This window comes from Embiotoca jacksoni, unplaced genomic scaffold (assembly GCF_022577435.1).
Source record: "Embiotoca jacksoni isolate LCO1_2020_lvr unplaced genomic scaffold, fEmbJac1.0.p SCAF_46, whole genome shotgun sequence".
Lineage (NCBI taxonomy): Eukaryota > Metazoa > Chordata > Actinopteri > Embiotocidae > Embiotoca > Embiotoca jacksoni.
In genome coordinates this window covers 1464240-1483093 of record NW_027185399.1, presented here as the reverse complement: position 1 = coordinate 1483093, position 18854 = coordinate 1464240, and the positions used below count along the sequence as shown (strand labels likewise).

Here is an 18854-nt window from a genome sequence, read left to right as displayed (position 1 = left end):
GGCGGCGCGGTGGTGTCGAGGTTCATGCTGTCGCCTCACAGCAAGAAGGTTCTGTGTTGGCTTTTAATTTTGTGTTGAGATGTTTTTGTGATGATGTTTGTCAGACCTTTAGTGGAAGAGTTCAGATCTCCGACTGTAAATAAAAGTGTTCGTAGCTTCCAGGTCTGGAAAATGAGACCGATTGAGAAGTGCCTTAAAGCTGCAATGACTCCTCCCCCCACTCGTCCAAATATGGTCACTTCCTGCTCCAAACTGATCTGTTTCAGGAAAAAATCCGAACTCGAGGCTTCATAACAAACGTGAACAAACCAACAGGTGACGTCACTGCTGGTCGCCGCTCGGTTCGGACTCACTGACCATATTTTTAGCAGCAGTAGAAATTCCAGTGAGCGAGTTTGATTTAGTTTAAATAAACAATGACTTTAACTGGTTTTAATTCATTACATTTAAATGTACTTTTTCATGTGTTGATACATTTATCCTGATCACAAACATACATTTTAGTTTTTTATCTGAAGTGAACATAAAGGATCTTTTATACACAACTTCAGCAAAAGTCATTTTCAGCACAAACCAAAAAAAACCAAAGTGTGTGTGTGGACATGTTTTTATATCCAAGTGTTTATAACCAATGTGTACCCACATTAATTAGTAAATTGCAATTCACATTTGATTTCTGGCTGATCCTACTTTAATGCTTCACACAACAGATGAGTGTTTTCCTTGTTGTCCAGGAAACCCTCAGTCCATCTTAAATGAACTCGGGCTCAAGAGAAGGCAGCAGCGCTTCCATATCATGTTTATATCATGTTTATTCTTTGCATGTTCCTGAGCCCATGCAATGAATTCCACGACAGAATTGTTTCCTTTTTTAATGATAAAAAGCAAAATAATGATAATTGTTTTAAATTTGGTGCTTGGGCCCAAACAACTAATAAACTATTAGATAATCAGTCAGTTTCTAGGCGGGACGGTGGTTTCTGTTGAAAAAGAAACTGAACATTGTGAACTAGTTTTAAGAGGAAAGGTTCAAATGATGGCTTTCTTTTTGAGGTGTCTCAACCACGAACACCAACCCACTGCTACTGCAGTCTAAAAATGTTCCAATGACGTTCAACCTGTTTAATTCAGCTGAGATAAACCAGGAAACACAGCGTCTCATTTACAAACGAACAACGAGAGATTAGTTGTCCTCGCACACTCACGACAACACCGCAGAGTGACTGGAGGCAAAATCTTCAACCAGCTGCTGATATCACAAACCTCACGTGAGTTCACCTTTACTTTAAATGAAACTAGTGAACTCAAGCTGAAGATAAAGAATGACGGACTGATTTACATCGTGTCGTTTGTGTGATTTGTTTTCAGCCTCTCACAAACACAATGGCTTCAATATCAGAGGAGGATCTCTGCTGTCCTGTCTGCCAGGACGTCTTCGAGGACCCGGTGGTTCTGTCCTGCAACCACAGCTTCTGTAAAGAATGTCTGCAGAGATGGTGGAGAGACAAACCAACACAGGAGTGTCCATTTTGTAATAGAAGGTCATCAAAGAGGGATCCACCTTGTAACCTGGTGTTAAAGAACCTGTGTAAGACCTTTTTACTGGAGAGAGAGCAGAAAGCTTCTACAGAGTCTGAGCCTCTCTGCAGTCTGCACTCTGAGAAACTCAAACTCTTCTGTCTGGATCATCAGCAGCCAGTGTGTGTCGTCTGTCGAGACTCCAAAACACACTCCGACCACAGGTTCAGACCCATTGCTGAAGCTGCAGAGGATCACAGAGAGAAGCTCCAAGAATCCCTGAAACCTTTACAGGACAAACTGAAGATCTTTCAGGAAGTTAAAGGAAACTTTGATCAAACAGCAGGACACATTAAAGTCCAGGCAAAAAACACAGAGAGGCAGATTAAAGAGCAGTTTGAGAAGCTTCACCGGTTTCTCCAAGAGGAAGAGGAGGCCAGGATCTCTGCTCTGAGGGAGGAAGAGGAGCAGAAGAGTCAGACCATGAAGGAGAAGATTAAAGCTGTGAGCAGAGAGATATCATCTCTTTCAGACACAATCAGAGTCACAGAGGAGGAGCTGAGAGATGAAGACACCTCATTCCTGCAGAACTACAAGGCTGCAGTGGAAAGAGTCCAGCGGCGCCCCCTGCTGGACGATCCACAGCTGACCTCAGGAGCTCTGATGGACGTGGCCAAACATCTGGGCAACCTGATCTACAACATCTGGAACCAGATGAAAAAGATGGTCTCCTACTCTCCTGTTGTTCTGGATCCAAACACGAATCACCCAAAACTCATCCTGTCTGAAGATCTGACCAGCGTGAGACGTGGAAGAAGCCAGAAGCTTCCTGACAACCCAGAGAGGTTTGATCATCACAGCTGCGTCCTGGGTTCAGAGGGTTTTAATTCAGGGACTCACAGCTGGGACGTTGAAGTAGGAGACAGTAGATTCTGGAAACTGGGTGTGATGGCAGAGTCTGTCCAAAGGAAAGGAGACACAATGTCTGGAATATGGGGAATAGGATTCTGTTATGGTGATTATGAAGCATTTTCCCCACAAATCAAATCAACTTTTCTCTCAGTGAAGAAGAAACGTCAGATGATCAGAGTTCATCTGGACTTTAACAGAAAAAAACTGTCGTTCTCTGATCCTGATACTGACAAACACATACACACCTTCACACACACTTTCACTGAGACACTGTTTCCATATTTCAGCAACAAAAATGAATTCCCAATTAAGATCTTGGAAAAAGTGGAAAAAGTATGATGATGATGATGATGATGATGATGATGAGGATGTAGAAGAGGAGGAGGATGTTTTTGAGGTTGATGATAATTAAACTGTATAAACGTAGTAATCAGTTTCTTGAAGGGAAGTTTTATCATTTTTTAACGTGACATAATGTTTTTGTGCGGGCGGCGCGGTGGTGTCAAGGTTCATGCTGTCGCCTCACAGCAAGAAGGTTCTGTGTTGGGTTTCAATTTTGTGTTTAGATGTTTTTGTGATGATGTTTGTCAGACTTTTAGTGGAAGCGTTCAGATCTCCGACTGTAAATAAAAGTGTTCGTAGCTTCCGGGTCTGGAAAATGAGACCGATTGAGAAGTGCCTTAAAGCTGCAATGACTCCTCGCCCTGCTCATCTAAATATGGTCACTTCCTGCTCCAAACCGATCCGTTTCAGGACAAAATCCGAACTCGAGGCTTCATAACAAACGTGAACAAACCAACAGGTGACGTCACTGCTGGTCGCCGCTCGGTTTGGACTCACTGACCATATTTTTAGCAGCAGTAGAAATTCCAGTGAGCGAGTTTGATTTAGTTTAAATGAACAATGACTTTAACTGGTTTTAATTAATTACATTAAAATGTACATTTTCATGTGTTGATATATTTTGTTTTTGTTGGCTGTTGTGCTGAAAATGACTTTTGCTGAAGTTGTGTGTAAAAGATCCTTTATGTTCACTTAAGATAAAAAACAAAATGTACGTTTGTGATCAGGATAAGCGTGTGTGTGAACATGTTTTTATATCCAAGTGTTCATAAACAACGTGTACCCACATTAATTAGTAAATAGCAATTCACGTATGATTTCTGGCTGATCCTACTTTAATGCTTCACACTACAGATGAGTGTTTTACTTGTTGTCCAGGAAACCCTCAGTCCATCTTAAATGAACTCGGGCTCAAGAGAACGCAGCAGCGCTTCCATGTAATGTTTATATCTGGTTTATTCTTTGCATATTCCTGAGCCCATGCAATGATTTCCACGACAGAATTGTTTCCTTTTTTAATGATAAAAAGTAAAATAATGATATTTTGAACAACAGAATACACACACACACCCTCACACTCACACTCACACTCTCTCACACACACACACACACACACACACACACACACACACACACACACACACACACACACACACACACACACTCTCTCACACACACACACACACACACACACACACACACACACACACACACACACACACACAAACACACGCACACGCACATGCACACTGCTGCTGCTGTTGCTGCAGCCAAAACATTTTCAACCTGTTTAACTCACCTGAGATAAACCAGAAAACACAGTGGGAGGTTTCATTAACACCGCTGCGTCCTGGTTTCAGAGGGTTTTAATTCAGGGACTCACAGCTTGGACGTTGAAGAAGGAGACTGTAGATTCTGGACACTGGGTGTGATGGCAGAGTCTGTCCAAAGGAAAGGAGACATAATGTCTGGAATATGGGGAATAGGACTCTATCATGATGAATATGAAGCATTTTCCCCACAAATCAAATCAATTGTTCTCTCAGTGAAGAATAAACTTCAGATGATCAGAGTTCATCTGGACTTGAACAGAGTGTGATAGTGGGGCATGGTTTGGCTCAGCTGCAGGAGGGACTGATTGGGGGAGTGGTTCAGGGGACGATGCCTGGAAGAGGCTTAAATGGCCCAAGCTGAATCTAATTTCTGATTGTCACTCTCTTGCTGCTTAAAACCAAGTAGCAGGAATCCAGACGGAGCGCACTCCTGGAGACACTGAGTAGCAGGCTGGCTGCAGGCTGGACGTGTGACGTGTGGATATTGATGTGGACTGTTGTGTTGGAATAAACACGTTGAACGGTACTTTGGCTGAGTGTGGTCCGTTTGTGCTGACAGAACCCCGGTGACGGCCAAGATGCTTGTCACACTGGCACCCAATGTTGGGCTCAGCGAGGTGATGGACGGGCAGCGGATGGGCATGCCGGCACAGCCGGTCATCGCCCTCGGACAGATGCTGGAGGAGATTGCGGCCATGCAGAGGGGCATGGCGGAGGTCAACAGGAAGTTCGTGGGGGCGCTGCAGGGCCAGGGAGAGCGGAAGACCCACTCGCTGGAACAGCTCGCCGCACGGTCAGCCACGGCACTGCCCGCTACGTTAGCAGGAGTAGTTCTGCACAAAATGACTAAAGCAGATGATGTGCAGTCATTTTTAGACATTCCAGGCAATGGCGGGGGCGTGTGGTTGGCCTGTAGCAGAGTGGGTGGTTCGACTCTTGCTTCTCCTGGCTGGGGAGAAACAAACGGCGGAGGAAAGCCATCGTGGACCGGCTTGGCCTATCCCCGGAGGAACACAGGCGGAGGTTCCGCAAAGCCAGGCTGGTGCCCAAAGACCGGCCCTTCGCTTATGCCGAGCGGCTAAGGGATGCCGCAGCCAAGTGGTTGCAGCTGGGGAGCTCGGCGGGGGAGCAGGCCGTGCTAGAAAAGGTGGTGCCCGTGCAGTTCGTGGAGTGGTGTGCCGGTCAAGACGTCAGCGTGGGTCCGCTGCCACCGTCCCTGGAGACCGCCATCACTTTGGCGGAGGATCACCTGGCGGTACACCCCAGCGGTGAGGAAGACGGCGGTCGCTCGTGGAGGTTCCAGCCACAGCTCCCGGCTCGGCCACTTTCAGCTCCGCGGCCTCACCATCTCCCTCATGTTGTGTCTGCACAGGTCCCAGCGGCTACAGGCACCATTCCCAACCTACAGGGGGGCACTCAGGCGTCAGGGCACGGATGTTGGAGGTGCGGGCGGCCCGGGCACTGCCAGAAGGAGTGCCCACTCATGGGCGTAGGCCAAGTGATCCGGGTTGCTGGCCCTACAACACCTTCCACCGGTCCAGGGGTGACATACTGCGTTCTGATAAGGATCCAGGGGGGTGTACATCAGGCATTGGTAGATTCTGGCTGTACACAGTCTATGATTCACCAGAGCCTGGTACGGCCTGGGGCATTGGTGGAGGTATTATGGGTGAAAGTAAGGTGTGTGCATGGGGATGTTCACAATTATCCCATTGTGTCAGCGGAAATTAGACACCTGGGGAAAAAGCATAGCGTAAAGGTTGTGTTTAGCGCCAGCCTTATGCACCCCCTAATCTTGGGAACAGATTGGCCCGGGTTCCGTAAGTTAATGGGGGAGTGTGCGGGGGTGCGTTCACGACAGACAGGGTCATTCGGTATGTGTGCTGTGCTCAACGGTGACATGAGGTTGTCCGATACTGTTGACGGAGAGGGGGAACCAGCGCAGCCTCCCGTGGAGACTCCACCGGTTCCCGAATTACATTCCATGGAGGATTTTCCACTTGAGCAGTCTCGCGATGATCCTCTACGCTTTGCCTTTGACCAAATGATAAGAATTGATGGTCAGTTGGTGCACCCCGACGCCGCACAGTCATATCCACACTTTTCAGTGATTAGGGACCGGCTGTATAGAGTGAGTCGTGACACTCAAACAGGACAGGAAAACACCCAGTTGTTGGTGCCGAAAAGCCGCCGGAAATTATTTTCCAGGCGGATCACTATAACCCAATGGCTGGCCACATGGGGTATGAAAAAACACTGTACCAGATAATGGCCCTATTTTATTGGCCAGGTATCCGGAGGGATGTGCGCCGTTGGTGCGCGTTCTGCCCGGAGTGTCAACTGGCAAACCAGCCAGCCATTCCGAGGGCGCCTTTGCGTCTTCTGCCGTTAATGGAGGTCCCATTTGAGCGGATTGGCATGGACCTCATCAGTACATTTCACTGGAGTTCATGCGGATATCGTTTCGTGTTAGTTCTGGTGGATTATGTAACACGATATCCCGAGGCAGTGCCATTGCGCAGCATTTCTGCGAAAAGTGTCGCGCAGGCTGTGTTTCAGGTCATCTACCGAGTCGGAATCCCGAAAGAGATTCTGACTGACCAGGGCACCCAGTTCATGTCATGAACACTGAGGGAACTTTATGGATTACTGGGCATTGAATCTATTCAGACCAGTGTGTACCACCCACAGACTGACGGGCTTGTGGAGCGTCTGAATAACACTTTAAAATACACGATCCGGAAATTTATCCACGAAGATGAACGTAATTGGGATAAATGGCTTGATCCTCTGTTGTTTGCAGTGCGGGAGGTCCCCCAGGCCTCCCTGGGATTTTCTCCCTTTGAACTGCTGTTTGTCAGGAAACCACGAGGAGTGTTCGACCTGCTTAAAGAAAACTGGGAGGAGGGTCCGAGCCCCGGTAAAAGTGAGATTCAATACGTCCTGGACCTGCGAGCAAAACTCCACACACGGGGACGGATGTCACGTGAGAATTTGCTCCAGGCCCAAGAATGTCAACAACGGCTGTACAACAGAGGGGCCAAGCTGAGGCAATTCACACCGGGAGAAAAAGTACTTTTATTGCTTCCTTCTTCCAGCTCGAAAGTCGTCGCCAAGTGGCAAGATCCCTTTGTGGTCACACGGCGAGTAGGGGAAGTCGACTGAGGTGGTGCATTCTGACAGGGGTGGAGCTACACAGATCTACCACCTCAACCTCTTAAAAGCATGGAGAGAGGCGGGGTCTGTTCCTCTGGGGTCCGCGGTATCAGAGAGAGGAGCTAGGGCCAGAGGTTCCAAAGTCCACCAATCCTGCCTCGCTCCTTTATGACGCCCATCTCTCCGGGACCCAGAGAACAGACGTTGCCCAGTTGAAGAAGCAGTTTGCTGATGTGTTCTCCCTCCGGCCAGGAAGCACAGACCTCATAGTGCACAACATTGAGACGTCTCCGGGCGTGACAGTGCGGTCGCGACCCTACACAAACACCTGAACACCTTTTTTTGTGTTACCTGAACACAAAACAAAAATTGTTCTGAGAGAATTGGTGGCTATGCTGGAGATGGGAGTAATAGAAGAGTCCAACAGTGCCTGGTGTAGCCCCATTGTTCTTAATGTCAAGAAGGATGGATCTATACGGTTCTGTATGGACTATCGCAGGGTGAATGATGTGTCACGATTTGATGTGTACCCAATGCCCCGGGTCGACAAACTCCTGGACCGACTGGTCACTGCACGTTTCTTCATGACACTGGATTTAATCAAGGGCTACTGGCAGATTCCTCTCTCGCCAGAGTCCAAGGAAAAAACGGCCTTCTCCACTCCGTTTGGATTATACCAATTCACCACACTTCCCTTTGGGTTGTTCGGTGCCCCGGCCACTTTCCAACGCCTCATGGACCGGGTGCTGCGTCCGCACGCTGCATATGCTGCCACCTACCTGGGTGTCATCATCCACAGCACCACCTGGGCAGAGCATGTGCAGCGGGTGGGCGCGGTGCTGGAGTCCCTGAGGCAGGCCGGGCTCACCGCCAACCCAGGGAAGTGTGCAGTTGGGCAGAGGGAGGTACGGTATCTGGGGTACCACTTGGGTGGCGGGCAGGCGCACCCGCAGGTGGACAAGACGGCAGCTATCGTAGCCTGTCCGCAGCCCAAAACAAAGAAAGAGGTGAGGCGGTTTTTGGGGCTGGCGGGGTATTACAGACGGTTTATCCCGGGCTTTGCGGAGCTGACCAGTCCCTTGACCAACCTGACCTGGAAAGGTGCCTCAGATCCGGTCCAGTGGATGGAGCAGTGCCAGCAGGCGGTTGAGAAGGTAAAACAGGCTCTCTGTGGGGAACCACTTCTCCGCACCCCTAACTTCTCTTTCCCCTTTTACTCTGCAGACTGATGAGTCGAACAGAGGGCTGGGGGCCGTTTTGTCCCAGCAGGTGTGGGGGGTTGACCGCTCTGTTCTGTACATCAGCCGGAAGTTATCGGAGAGGGAGGCCAGGTACAGTACAGTGGAGAAAGAGTGCCTGGCCATCCGGAGGGCGGTCGACTACCTGCGGTACTACCTGCTGGGACGCTCATTCACCCTCTGTTCAGACCACGCTCCGCTCCAGTGGCTCCACCGCATGAAGGATACCAACGTCCGGATCACTCGGTGGTATCTGGCGTTACAGCCTTTTAACTTCAAGGTGGTCCATAGGCCGGGGGCGCAGATGGCTGTGGCCGACTTCCTCTCCCGCTCTCAGGGGGGGGAAGGGGAGTAGGTTAGGCCGGATGGCTCCCCGGCCTAAGTCGGGCGGTGGGGGTAAGTGGTGACGGGGTGTGGTTAGCTCAGCTGCAGGGGGTAGAGAGTGCGAGGAGTCGTTCAGGGAACGGTGCCGGGCAGGTGTAATGAGCACAGCTGAGCCAAATAGGAACTGATGAGATCTCCCCTATGAAGGGAGCAGGGAGAAGGAGGCTAGGGAGGAGTGGTTGCACGGAGACATTGGTGTGTGGTCAGGGCAAATAAAGACATTTTACACCCGAATGTACGACTGAGCGCGTCATCTGTGTCCAGGAGAGACCCCGGTAGCACAAACATTGCTACAGTCTATTTTGCATTAAATATGGGTTTGTGTCTTTTGCAAATCAGTGTATTCTTTTTTCATTCAACATTTTCTGCAGCGTCCCACCATTTTGTTAATGGTGTTGTATATTAAGGCCACTAAAAAGGACATTTTTGGAGAAGAAAAAAAACATAATAATGGTAATGTTTCATAAAACGAAACGAAAGCGCCACTTGGTGCTCGGGTCCTTATAAGAGATAAACTATTCGTTAATTAGATGGTTGTTTCTGATGAAAAAATAAACAAAACATTGTGAAGTGGTTTTAAGAAAACCGGTTTCAAATGCATGATTTCAGTTGTGCAACGTCCAAAGTTCAGCACCAGGACAATAAAAATCAGGTAAAGGAAGAGGTCAGTGATCAAGTCTCAGGAGAAAACACACACACACACACACACACACACACACACACACTGCCACTGCAGCCAAAAATTCTCCGGTAAAAGTCCACTCGATATCTAATCTAAAAAAATTCCCCTCGGGGATTAATAAAGTATATACCCACCTACCTACCTAACTCAGCTGAGATAAACCAGGAAACACAGCATCTCATTTACAAACGAACAACGAGAAATTCGTTTTCTTCGCACACTCACGACAACACCGCAGAGTGACTGGAGGCAAAATCTTCAACCAGCTGCTGATATCACAAACCTCACGTGAGTTCACCTTTACTTTAAATGAAACTAGTGAACTCAAGCTGAAGATAAAAAATGACGGACTGATTTACATCGTGCCGTTTGTGTGATTTATTTTCAGCCTCTCACAAACACAATGGCTTCAATATCAGAGGAGGATCTCTGCTGTCCTGTCTGCCAGGACGTCTTCAAGGACCCGGTGGTTCTGTCCTGCAGCCACAGCTTCTGTAAAGAATGTCTGCAGAGATGGTGGAGAGAGAAACCAACACAGGAGTGTCCAGTTTGTAAGACAAGGTCATCAAAGAGGAATCCACCTTGTAACCTGGTGTTAAAGAACCTGTGTGAGACCATTTTTCTGGAGAGAGAGCAGAAAGCTTCTACAGAGTCTGAGCCTCTCTGCAGTCTGCACTCTGAGAAACTCAAACTCTTCTGTCTGGATCATCAGCAGCTAGTGTGTGTCGTCTGTCGAGACTCCAAAACACACTCCGACCACAGGTTACGACCCATTGCTGAAGCTGCAGAGGATCACAGAGCGAAGCTCCAAGAATCCCTGAAACCTTTACAGGACAAACTGAAGATCTTTCAGGAAGTTAAAAGAAACTGCAACCAAACAGCAGGACACATTAAAGTCCAGGCAAAAAACACAAAGAGGCAGATTAAAGAGCAGTTTAAGAAGCTTCACCGGTTTCTCCAAGAGGAAGAGGAGGCCAGGATCTCTGCTCTGAGGGAGGAAGAGGAGCAGAAGAGTCAGACCATGAAAAAGAAGATCAAGGCTCTGAGCAGAGAGATATCATCTGTTTCAGACACAATCAGAGTTACAGAGGAGCAGCTCAGAGCCAAAGATGTCTCATTCCTGCAGAACTACAAGGCTGCAGTGGAAAGAGTCCAGCGGCGCCCCCTGCTGGACGATCCACAGCTGACCTCAGGAGCTCTGATGGACGTGGCCAAACATCTGGGCAACCTGACCTACAACATCTGGAACCAGATGAAGAAGATGGTCTCCTTCACTCCTTTGGTTCTGGATCCAAACACGAATCACCCAGAACTCATCCTGTCTGAAGATCTGACCAGCGTGAGCTGTGGAAGAAGACAGAAGCTTCCTGACAACCCAGAGAGATTTGATTATTACATCAGCGTCCTGGGTTCAGAGGGTTTTAATTCAGGGACTCACAGCTGGGACGTTGAAGTTGGAGACAGTAAATTCTGGACACTGGGTGTGATGGCAGAGTCTGTCCAAAGGAAAGGAGACATAACGTCTGGAATATGGGGAATAGGATTCTATCATGATGAATATGAAGCATTTACCCCACAAATCAAATCAATTGTTCTCTCAGTGAAGAAGAAACTTCAGATGATCAGAGTTCATCTGGACTTTAATGAAGGAAAACTGTCGTTCTCTGATCCTGATACTGACAAACACATACACACCTTCACACACACTTTCACTGAGACACTGTTTCCATGTTTCATTAACATAGATGAATTCCCAATTAAGATCTTACCAGAGATGGAAAAAGTATGATGAAGATGAGGATGAGGATGTAGAAGAGGAGGAGGATGTTTTTAAGGTTGATGATAATTAAACTGTATAAACTTAGTAATCAGTTTCTTGAAGGGAAGTTTAATCATTTTTTAACGTGACATAATGTTTTTGTGCGGGCGGCGCGGTGGTGTCGAGGTTCATGCTGTCGCCTCACAGCAAGAAGGTTCTGTGTTGGGTTTAAATTTTGTGTTTAGATGTTTTTGTGATGATGTTTGTCAGACTTTTAGTGGAAGAGTTCAGATCTCCGACTGTAAATAAAAGTTTTCAAAGCTTCCAGGTCTGGAAAATGAGACCGATTGAGAAGTGCCTTAAAGCTGCAATGACTCCTCCACCCACTCATCCAAATATGGTCACTTCCTGCTCCAACCGATCCGTTTCAGGACAAAATCCGAACTCGAGGCTTCGTAACAAACGTGCACAAACCAACAGGTGACGTCACTGCTGGTCGCCGCTCGGTTCGGACTCACTGACCATATTTTTAGCAGCAGTAGAGATTCCAGTGAGCGAGTTTGATTTAGTTTAAATAAACAATGACTTTAACTGGTTTTAATTCATTACATTTAAATGTACTTTTTCACGTGTTGATACGTTTTTGTTTTTTTTTGGTTTGTGCTGAAAATGACTTTTGCTGAAGTTGTGTATAAAAGATCCTTTACGTTCACTTAAGATAAAAAATAAAACGCATGTTTGTGATCAGGATAAGTGTTTGTACATGTTTTTATATCCAAGTGTTTATAACCAATGAGTACCCACATTAATTAGTAAATAGCAATTCACATTTGATTTCTGGCTGATCCTACTTTAATGCTTCACACTACAGATGAGTGTTTTCCTTGTTGTCCAGGAAACCCTCAGTCCATCTTAAATGAACACACACACACACACACACACACACACACACACACACACACACACACACTCCTCCATCCAGAGAGAGAGACAGGTGAGTCTTCGTCATCGTTACATAAAGACTGAGTCAGACGACCCAGATACAGAAAAACTGTCTGCGCTCACCGACTCGACATCACCGTGACTCGGCACAAATCTGTGCGTCATGCATGTTGCAGCGGTGTTGCACCAGCCGCGGTTCCGCTCTGTACCAGCAGAGGGCGCAGCCCACCGGGTTCATGCTCATCTCTCCCACCACAGATGCACAGGAACAGTTTTTCATCTCGCTCATCATATTAGAGGTTGTGATGTCAGCTGTCTGAGGTTTTATATCGTCTTATATCTGCAGGGGTGGAAGAAGCATTCAAATCATTTCCTCGCAGACAAAAGAACTGAAATAAAGACAATAAAGATACTAAGAGGTATCAGGTATGAAGTAAAAAGTAAAAGTCGGCACTTTAAATATTTACGTGAAATCACAGAAGAGTGAACTAAAAGTACTTAAAGAATTAAAAAAAAAATCAAGCCTCAATGTCAGAGGCTAAAAATAGTAAAGTGCCTAAAACTGCACATCCCTCAATGGCCACTGGAGGCTGGTCCTAAAAGAGTTGCATCAACCAACAGCGACTTCGTCCACTGGTTTGTGAAATGTTGAACGAGCTGGGGAGGAGCGAGTGTTGGATCGGACTGGGCCCGAGGACGCTATGCCCCGCCCACCTATAATGGAAACCTGACTGCACCACTTGCCTGTCAATCAAGCAGACACGTCCCCCAAAACATAGCTGTCTTTGAGGCCTAATATCGAATCAATGATGGGATTATGTTTTTAGATGGACAAAAAAATAATGGCTTTGTATTTCGTGAGAAGTTGAATGGGAGTCTATGGAGCCGGTGCCGACCCCGAGTGGCCATCGTTGGTACTGCACTCCAAGGCACTTTTTGCGTCGGCCTAATATTTTCTCGGACCCGGAAGCTACGCCCGCTTTCTACATCCAGTCTGTGGGGCTTTTGCAAAAAAACAAAACATTGTGATGTCACAGGGAAGTTGACCTTTGACCCTTTGGGTCTTCTGTTTCTTCTCAGATCATAAAGTGTGTATTTCATGAGGATACCATTTTGTCCGCATGACTCATGAGGTAACAGTGGATGACAACAGAGCTGCTGACTCACCCACAGGCGAAGTGAGAAGAAAGGAAGATCAAGCGACAGCCGCTCGCCTCCGAAGCGGCAGCTCGGACACCGATAACGTGTAACAGTCCTGCGGCGGTCGTTCAGATTCCTGAAGTGAGAAAAAAATAAAAACACCGAACACCAAAAATCTCTGTTTTTAGTCTCGTGACCAACGGATCATGAAATTCGATGTTTTTCCAAAAGAGAAACCTGCTGTTTGTTAATGCAACAAGAGCGAAAATAACTTTAATCAGTCAATCTGACAAGAGATTAAATACGATTTTTTTAAATCTGTAAATTAGTGATAGAATTCAGAAAAAAATGCCAAATATTTACTGTTTATTGTTCCTCAAATGTGAGAATTTGCTTCTTTTCTCTGTTTTACGTCATCATTAGCAACACGTTCTTCTTCTGTGGAGTTTTAGAGCAGTTGGCATCCTGCGAGTCACGTTACTGCCCCCTTCTGGTTCTACTTGTCTACTGCAGTTAGATTCTTGTCTTGAGAGTCTTTGCTTTATTCCTTGTTTCCTCTTCTTACTCCTGGCATGAACTCAGGACGAGCTCCCCTGTCTCTTTATCTATGTTGTAGTGAAGAAATTTCCCCTCGGGGATTAATAAAGTGTATAAAATCAAAAACCAAATCAAATTAATGACCTGCTTTCTCCTGCAGGGTCCACCGTTTCTTCCTGCTTTATTCTGGATGTCATGTAAGTGTCTTCCTTTATGTCGCACTGTCCCAATACTGTTGCCATGGTTTCATTATTACCTTCCACACTATGCTTTTTGAAATTTTAATGTTAATATCTACACATTCTCTCCTTGTCTGCTTTTTCGTTTGTACCCACATTAATTAATAAACAGTAATTCCTGTATGATTTCTGGCTGATCCAACTTTAATGCTTCACCCTACATGAGTGTTTTACTTGTTGTCCAGGAAACCCTCAGTCCATCTTAAATGAAAGAGAAGGCAGCAGCGCTGTGTTTCTTTCTGGTTTCTTCTTTGCATGTTCCTGAGCCCATGCAATGATTTCCACTGCAGAATTGTGTCTGTTTTTAAATGATAAAAAGCAAAATAATGATAATTGTTTCAAATTCGGTGCTTGGGCCCTAACAACAGATAAACTATTAGATAATCAGTCAGTTTCTAGGTGGGACGGTGGTTTCTGTTGAAAAAGAAACTGAACATTGTGAACTAGTTTTAAGAGAACCGGTTCAACTGGACGACTTCATTTGTGCAACGTCCAAAGTTTGGACAAAGTAAACCAAGAATATGTTAATGTCAGTGATCAAGTCTCCTGAAGTGAAATGTGAAAATGGAAATTAAATCTTTGTAAAAACAGAAAAATAATTTCTCCCAAAAAGCGCAAAGTTCACCAAAATAAATGCATGAACTGCACACACACACACACACACACACACACACACACACACACACTGCTGTTGCAGCCAAAAAATGCTGCAATGAAGTTCAACCTGTTTAATTCAGCTGAGATAAACCAGGAAACACAGCATTTCATTTACAAACGAACAACGAGAGATTAGTTTTCCTCGCACACTCACGACAACACCGCAGAGCGACTGGAGGCAAAATCTTCAACCAGCTGCTGATATCACAAACCTCACGTGAGTTCATCTTTACTTTAAATGAAACTAGTGAACTCAAGCTGAAGATAAAGAATGACGGACTGATTTACATCGTGCCGTTTGTGTGATTTATTTTCAGCCTCTCACAAACACAATGGCTTCAATATCTGAGGAGGATCTCTGCTGTCCTGTCTGCCAGGACGTCTTCGAGGACCCGGTGGTTCTGTCCTGCAACCACAGCTTCTGTAAAGAATGTCTGCAGAGATGGTGGAGAGAGAAACCAACACAGGAGTGTCCATTTTGTAAGAGAAGGTCATCAAAGAGTGATCCACCTCGTAACCTGGTGTTAAAGAACCTGTGTGAGACCTTTTTACTGGAGAGAGAGCAGAAAGCTTCTACAGAGTCTGAGCCTCTCTGCAGTCTGCACTCTGAGAAACTCAAACTCTTCTGTCTGGATCATCAGCAGCCAGTGTGTGTCGTCTGTCGAGACTCCAAAACACACTCCGACCACAGGTTCAGACCCATTGCTGAAGCTGCAGAGGATCACAGAGAGAAGCTCCAAGAATCCCTGAAACCTTTACAAGACAAACTGAAGATCTTTCAGGAAGTTAAAGGAAACTTTGATCAAACAGCAGGACACATTAAAGTCCAGGCAAAAAACACAGAGAGGCAGATTAAAGAGCAGTTTGAGAAGCTTCACCGGTTTCTCCAAGAGGAAGAGGAGGCCAGGATCTCTGCTCTGAGGGAGGAAGAGGAGCAGAAGATTCAGATGATGAAGGAGAAGATTGAGGCTGTGAGCAGAGAGATATCATCTCTTTCAGACACAATCAGAGTCACAGAGGAGGAGCTGAGAGCCAAAGATGTCTCATTCCTGCAGAACTACAAGGCTGCAGTGGAAAGAGTCCAGCGGCGCCCCCTGCTGGACGATCCACAGCTGACCTCAGGAGCTCTGATAGATGTGGCCAAACATCTGGGCAACCTGACCTACAACATCTGGAACCAGATGAAGAAGATGGTCTCCTTCACTTCTGTTGTTCTGCATCCAAACACGAATGACCCAGAACTCGTCCTGGTCCCCGGTCAGATGCCCATCCCGGTGCCCGTGCCGACTATCCCCTCCCTGCCACCAGAGGGCAGCGGCGTCAAACAACAGCAACAACACAGACACGACCAGCTGCAGCAACTCGCCCAACAGGTGAACCACCAGCAGCACCGCAGTCATCTACAGCCGCACAACCAGCAGCTCCAGATCCAGCAGCAACACCAACAAGATCCGCATCAGCAGCAGCTGCAGCAGCAGGCGAACCAGCAGCAGCTGCAGTTCAAACCGCCGTTGCCTGGGCAACCGCAGCAGCCGCAACACCAACAAGATCCGCAGCAGTGGCAGCAGCTGCGGCAGCAGCAGCTCCAGCAGCGGCTGCAGCAGCTCCAGCAGGAGCTGCAGCAGCTCCAGCAACAGCTGCAGCAGTTCCAGCAGCAGCAGCAGTTCAAACCGCCTTTGCCTCGGCAACCGCAGCAGCCGCAACACCAACAAGATCTGCAGCAGCAGCTCCAGCAGCGGCTGCAGCAGCTCCAGCAGCAGCTGCAGCAGTTCCAGCAGCAGCAGCAGCAGTTCAAACCGCCGTTGCCTCGGCAACCGCAGCAGCCGCAACACCAACAAGATCTGCAGCAGCTGCAGCAGCTGCGGCAGCAGCAGCGGGAGCAGCGGCAGCAGCAGCTCCAGCAGCGGCTGCAGCAGCTCCAGCAGCAGCTGCAGCAGTTCCAGCAGCAGCAGCAGTTCAAACCGCCATTGGCTCGGCAACCGCAGCAGCCGCAACACCAACAAGATCCGCAGCAGCAGCAGTAGGCGAACCAGCAGCAGCTCCAGGCCGCCGCCACCGCCGCCGCCACCGCCGCCGCCACCGCCCAGGCCCACGCGGAGCCCCCCGGTCCGGGCCACGGTGTCAGCTACCAGCCCCAAGCTCCTCCACCCTCCAGCCTGGACCCGAACCTGGAGCGGCCGACCCAAGACGGAGGAGGAGGAGATGGAGGAGAAGGAGGAGGGGGAAATATGCTGACCCTCATCAAAGGAGTAAAGCTCAAAAGGACCCTCACCAACGATCGCTCCGCCCCCTTCCTGCCCCCTCCGACCAATCACAAATGAGACTGCGACCTTGGTTTGAGCGCCCCCGGCTGGTGAACTGTTGAGTTTACAGAGACCGACTCGTTGCGGACTTCACGACACACTGACTGATTGCTGGAGCTCCACACGTGTCTTCGTTTTATTTGATAAAGTTCTGCTTCCTTTTTGTTTTTTTGGGCCGTTTAGATTTTGTTGTCATTTCCTGTTGTTGCAGCGACCATCTTTTGCCTTTTTTTTTTTTTGTATCATTATTTTTGGTTCATGTTTTGGATTTTGCTCGTGGATAAAGTTTTTGTGTGACTCGGTCTTACCGATAGAGTCGTCGACTGTTTTAGTTAGTGCTCACTTTCCTGGTCACATGATGTTAATTAATCAGAACGGTCAGCTGGTCAGATCCTCCTCCAGTTTGATTTTTGATTTTTTTTTTGCCTAGACTGCCAGGAGGGCGTTTTTTCTTTATTATTAATTGGTTTTAGAGTTCGGTGGGCGTCCTTCTCATCTCAAAACGCTCGTAACTGGAATAAAACATCGACGGGTCTGAAGATCGTAAACATGTTGGAACAAAAGGAGCTTTCGGGACGTCGAATGTGTCAATCAACTGCTTCCCCTCCCGGGACTCCACATGGTGCCTCTGTAGACCACCGGATGTGGAAAAAGAATTAAAAAAAAAATGTTACTGTGGGTGAAAGTCTGTTTTTTTATGTGTAAGTAATTCGCGGGTTAATACGAAGAAAAAAAAACCAAAACAAGAAGGCAGTCATCGTGAGTTTGTGAACGCAGCCGGCTACGTTACGCAAAACTGTAAAAGAAACTAAGAGTTACACAGAAATTCACAAATCTGAGAATTGACAGGAGATACAGAGAGCCAAGACACAATTAAACCATTTGTTGCTACTGAACATTTTTAAAAATTGGATTAAAACAACGATATTTGAGATATTTGCTTTTAACGTTTTTATTATTTTTATATTGTGACCAAGATATTGACTTAGCCGACAAACTAGATAACGGAGAACTCGTCTCTCAATTATCAAATACATATTTTTTTGGCATTTCTTGTCACTTTTTGGCCGATATATTTAAATCAGTCCGTCCCCCTGAAAGATAAGCAATAAAATACTATTATAGTTACATACATTTTTATCTATTAATGACATTTTTCCCCCCCAGACAGACCGGTTGTGCTTTTAGCCAGCTCGCTTAAGGTTAGCCTTCAAAACACGAACTTTAACACACTGAAAAAAATGCAAAAAGGAACATCAGTTAGTGCAGATTGTTAGAAAACAACTGATTTAGCGGTTTGAAACGTAAGTTGATGAGGTTTTACTGCCACCAGCCACCAGGGGGCGATTGAGATATTTGAGAGTCATTCTGGGGAGCTTTATTTTGAGACACTGTCTCCTTCATCTGGTTTGTCCATCAGAGAGCACTGACGAATTTATTTTTAAATGTTAAAAAACGGTCTACATATTTTGGTCACAATTATTATTATTATTTGTTTTTTTAAAATGTGAAGTTTTTAAATACTCGCAAAATTAAATGGAGTTTGGTTGGTGGCTCAAACATTTCTTGGGTTCGTGGGGCCTCCGACTTTCTCAACTCCTGCCCGTCAGAGACCAGCTGCATGCTGGGAAATGTAGTCCAGTCTCTGCTCAGCTCTCAGAAACTTTTCGTTTATTTGGGTTTTTTCTGCAGCTGATTGGATTGTTAATAT

At 46.9% G+C, this 18854-nt stretch overlaps 3 protein-coding genes across 3 annotated transcripts; all 3 read left to right on the top strand.

Annotated features, from left to right (window-relative positions):
* The first annotated feature begins 1380 nt into the window (after positions 1–1380).
* On the top strand, positions 1381–7594 carry LOC138210399 (E3 ubiquitin-protein ligase TRIM39-like). Its single transcript, XM_069169528.1, has 6 exons — positions 1381–2754; positions 4760–4933; positions 5023–5374; positions 5479–5766; positions 6910–7092; positions 7515–7594. The coding sequence occupies exons 1-6, from the start codon at positions 1384–1386 to the stop codon at positions 7592–7594; spliced, it is 2448 nt and encodes an 815-aa protein (XP_069025629.1). The 5' UTR covers positions 1381–1383.
* Positions 7595–9966: 2372 nt separating this feature from the next.
* On the top strand, positions 9967–11355 carry LOC138210398 (zinc-binding protein A33-like). The gene has a single exon (XM_069169527.1). It carries the CDS (start codon positions 9970–9972, stop codon positions 11353–11355), a length of 1386 nt encoding a protein of 461 aa, XP_069025628.1. The 5' UTR covers positions 9967–9969.
* A 3817-nt stretch (positions 11356–15172) lies between these two features.
* Positions 15173–17161, top strand: LOC138210397 (uncharacterized). The gene is made up of 2 exons (XM_069169526.1): positions 15173–16860; positions 16966–17161. The coding sequence occupies exons 1-2, from the start codon at positions 15173–15175 to the stop codon at positions 17159–17161; spliced, it is 1884 nt and encodes a 627-aa protein (XP_069025627.1).
* The last annotated feature ends 1693 nt before the right edge of the window (positions 17162–18854 follow it).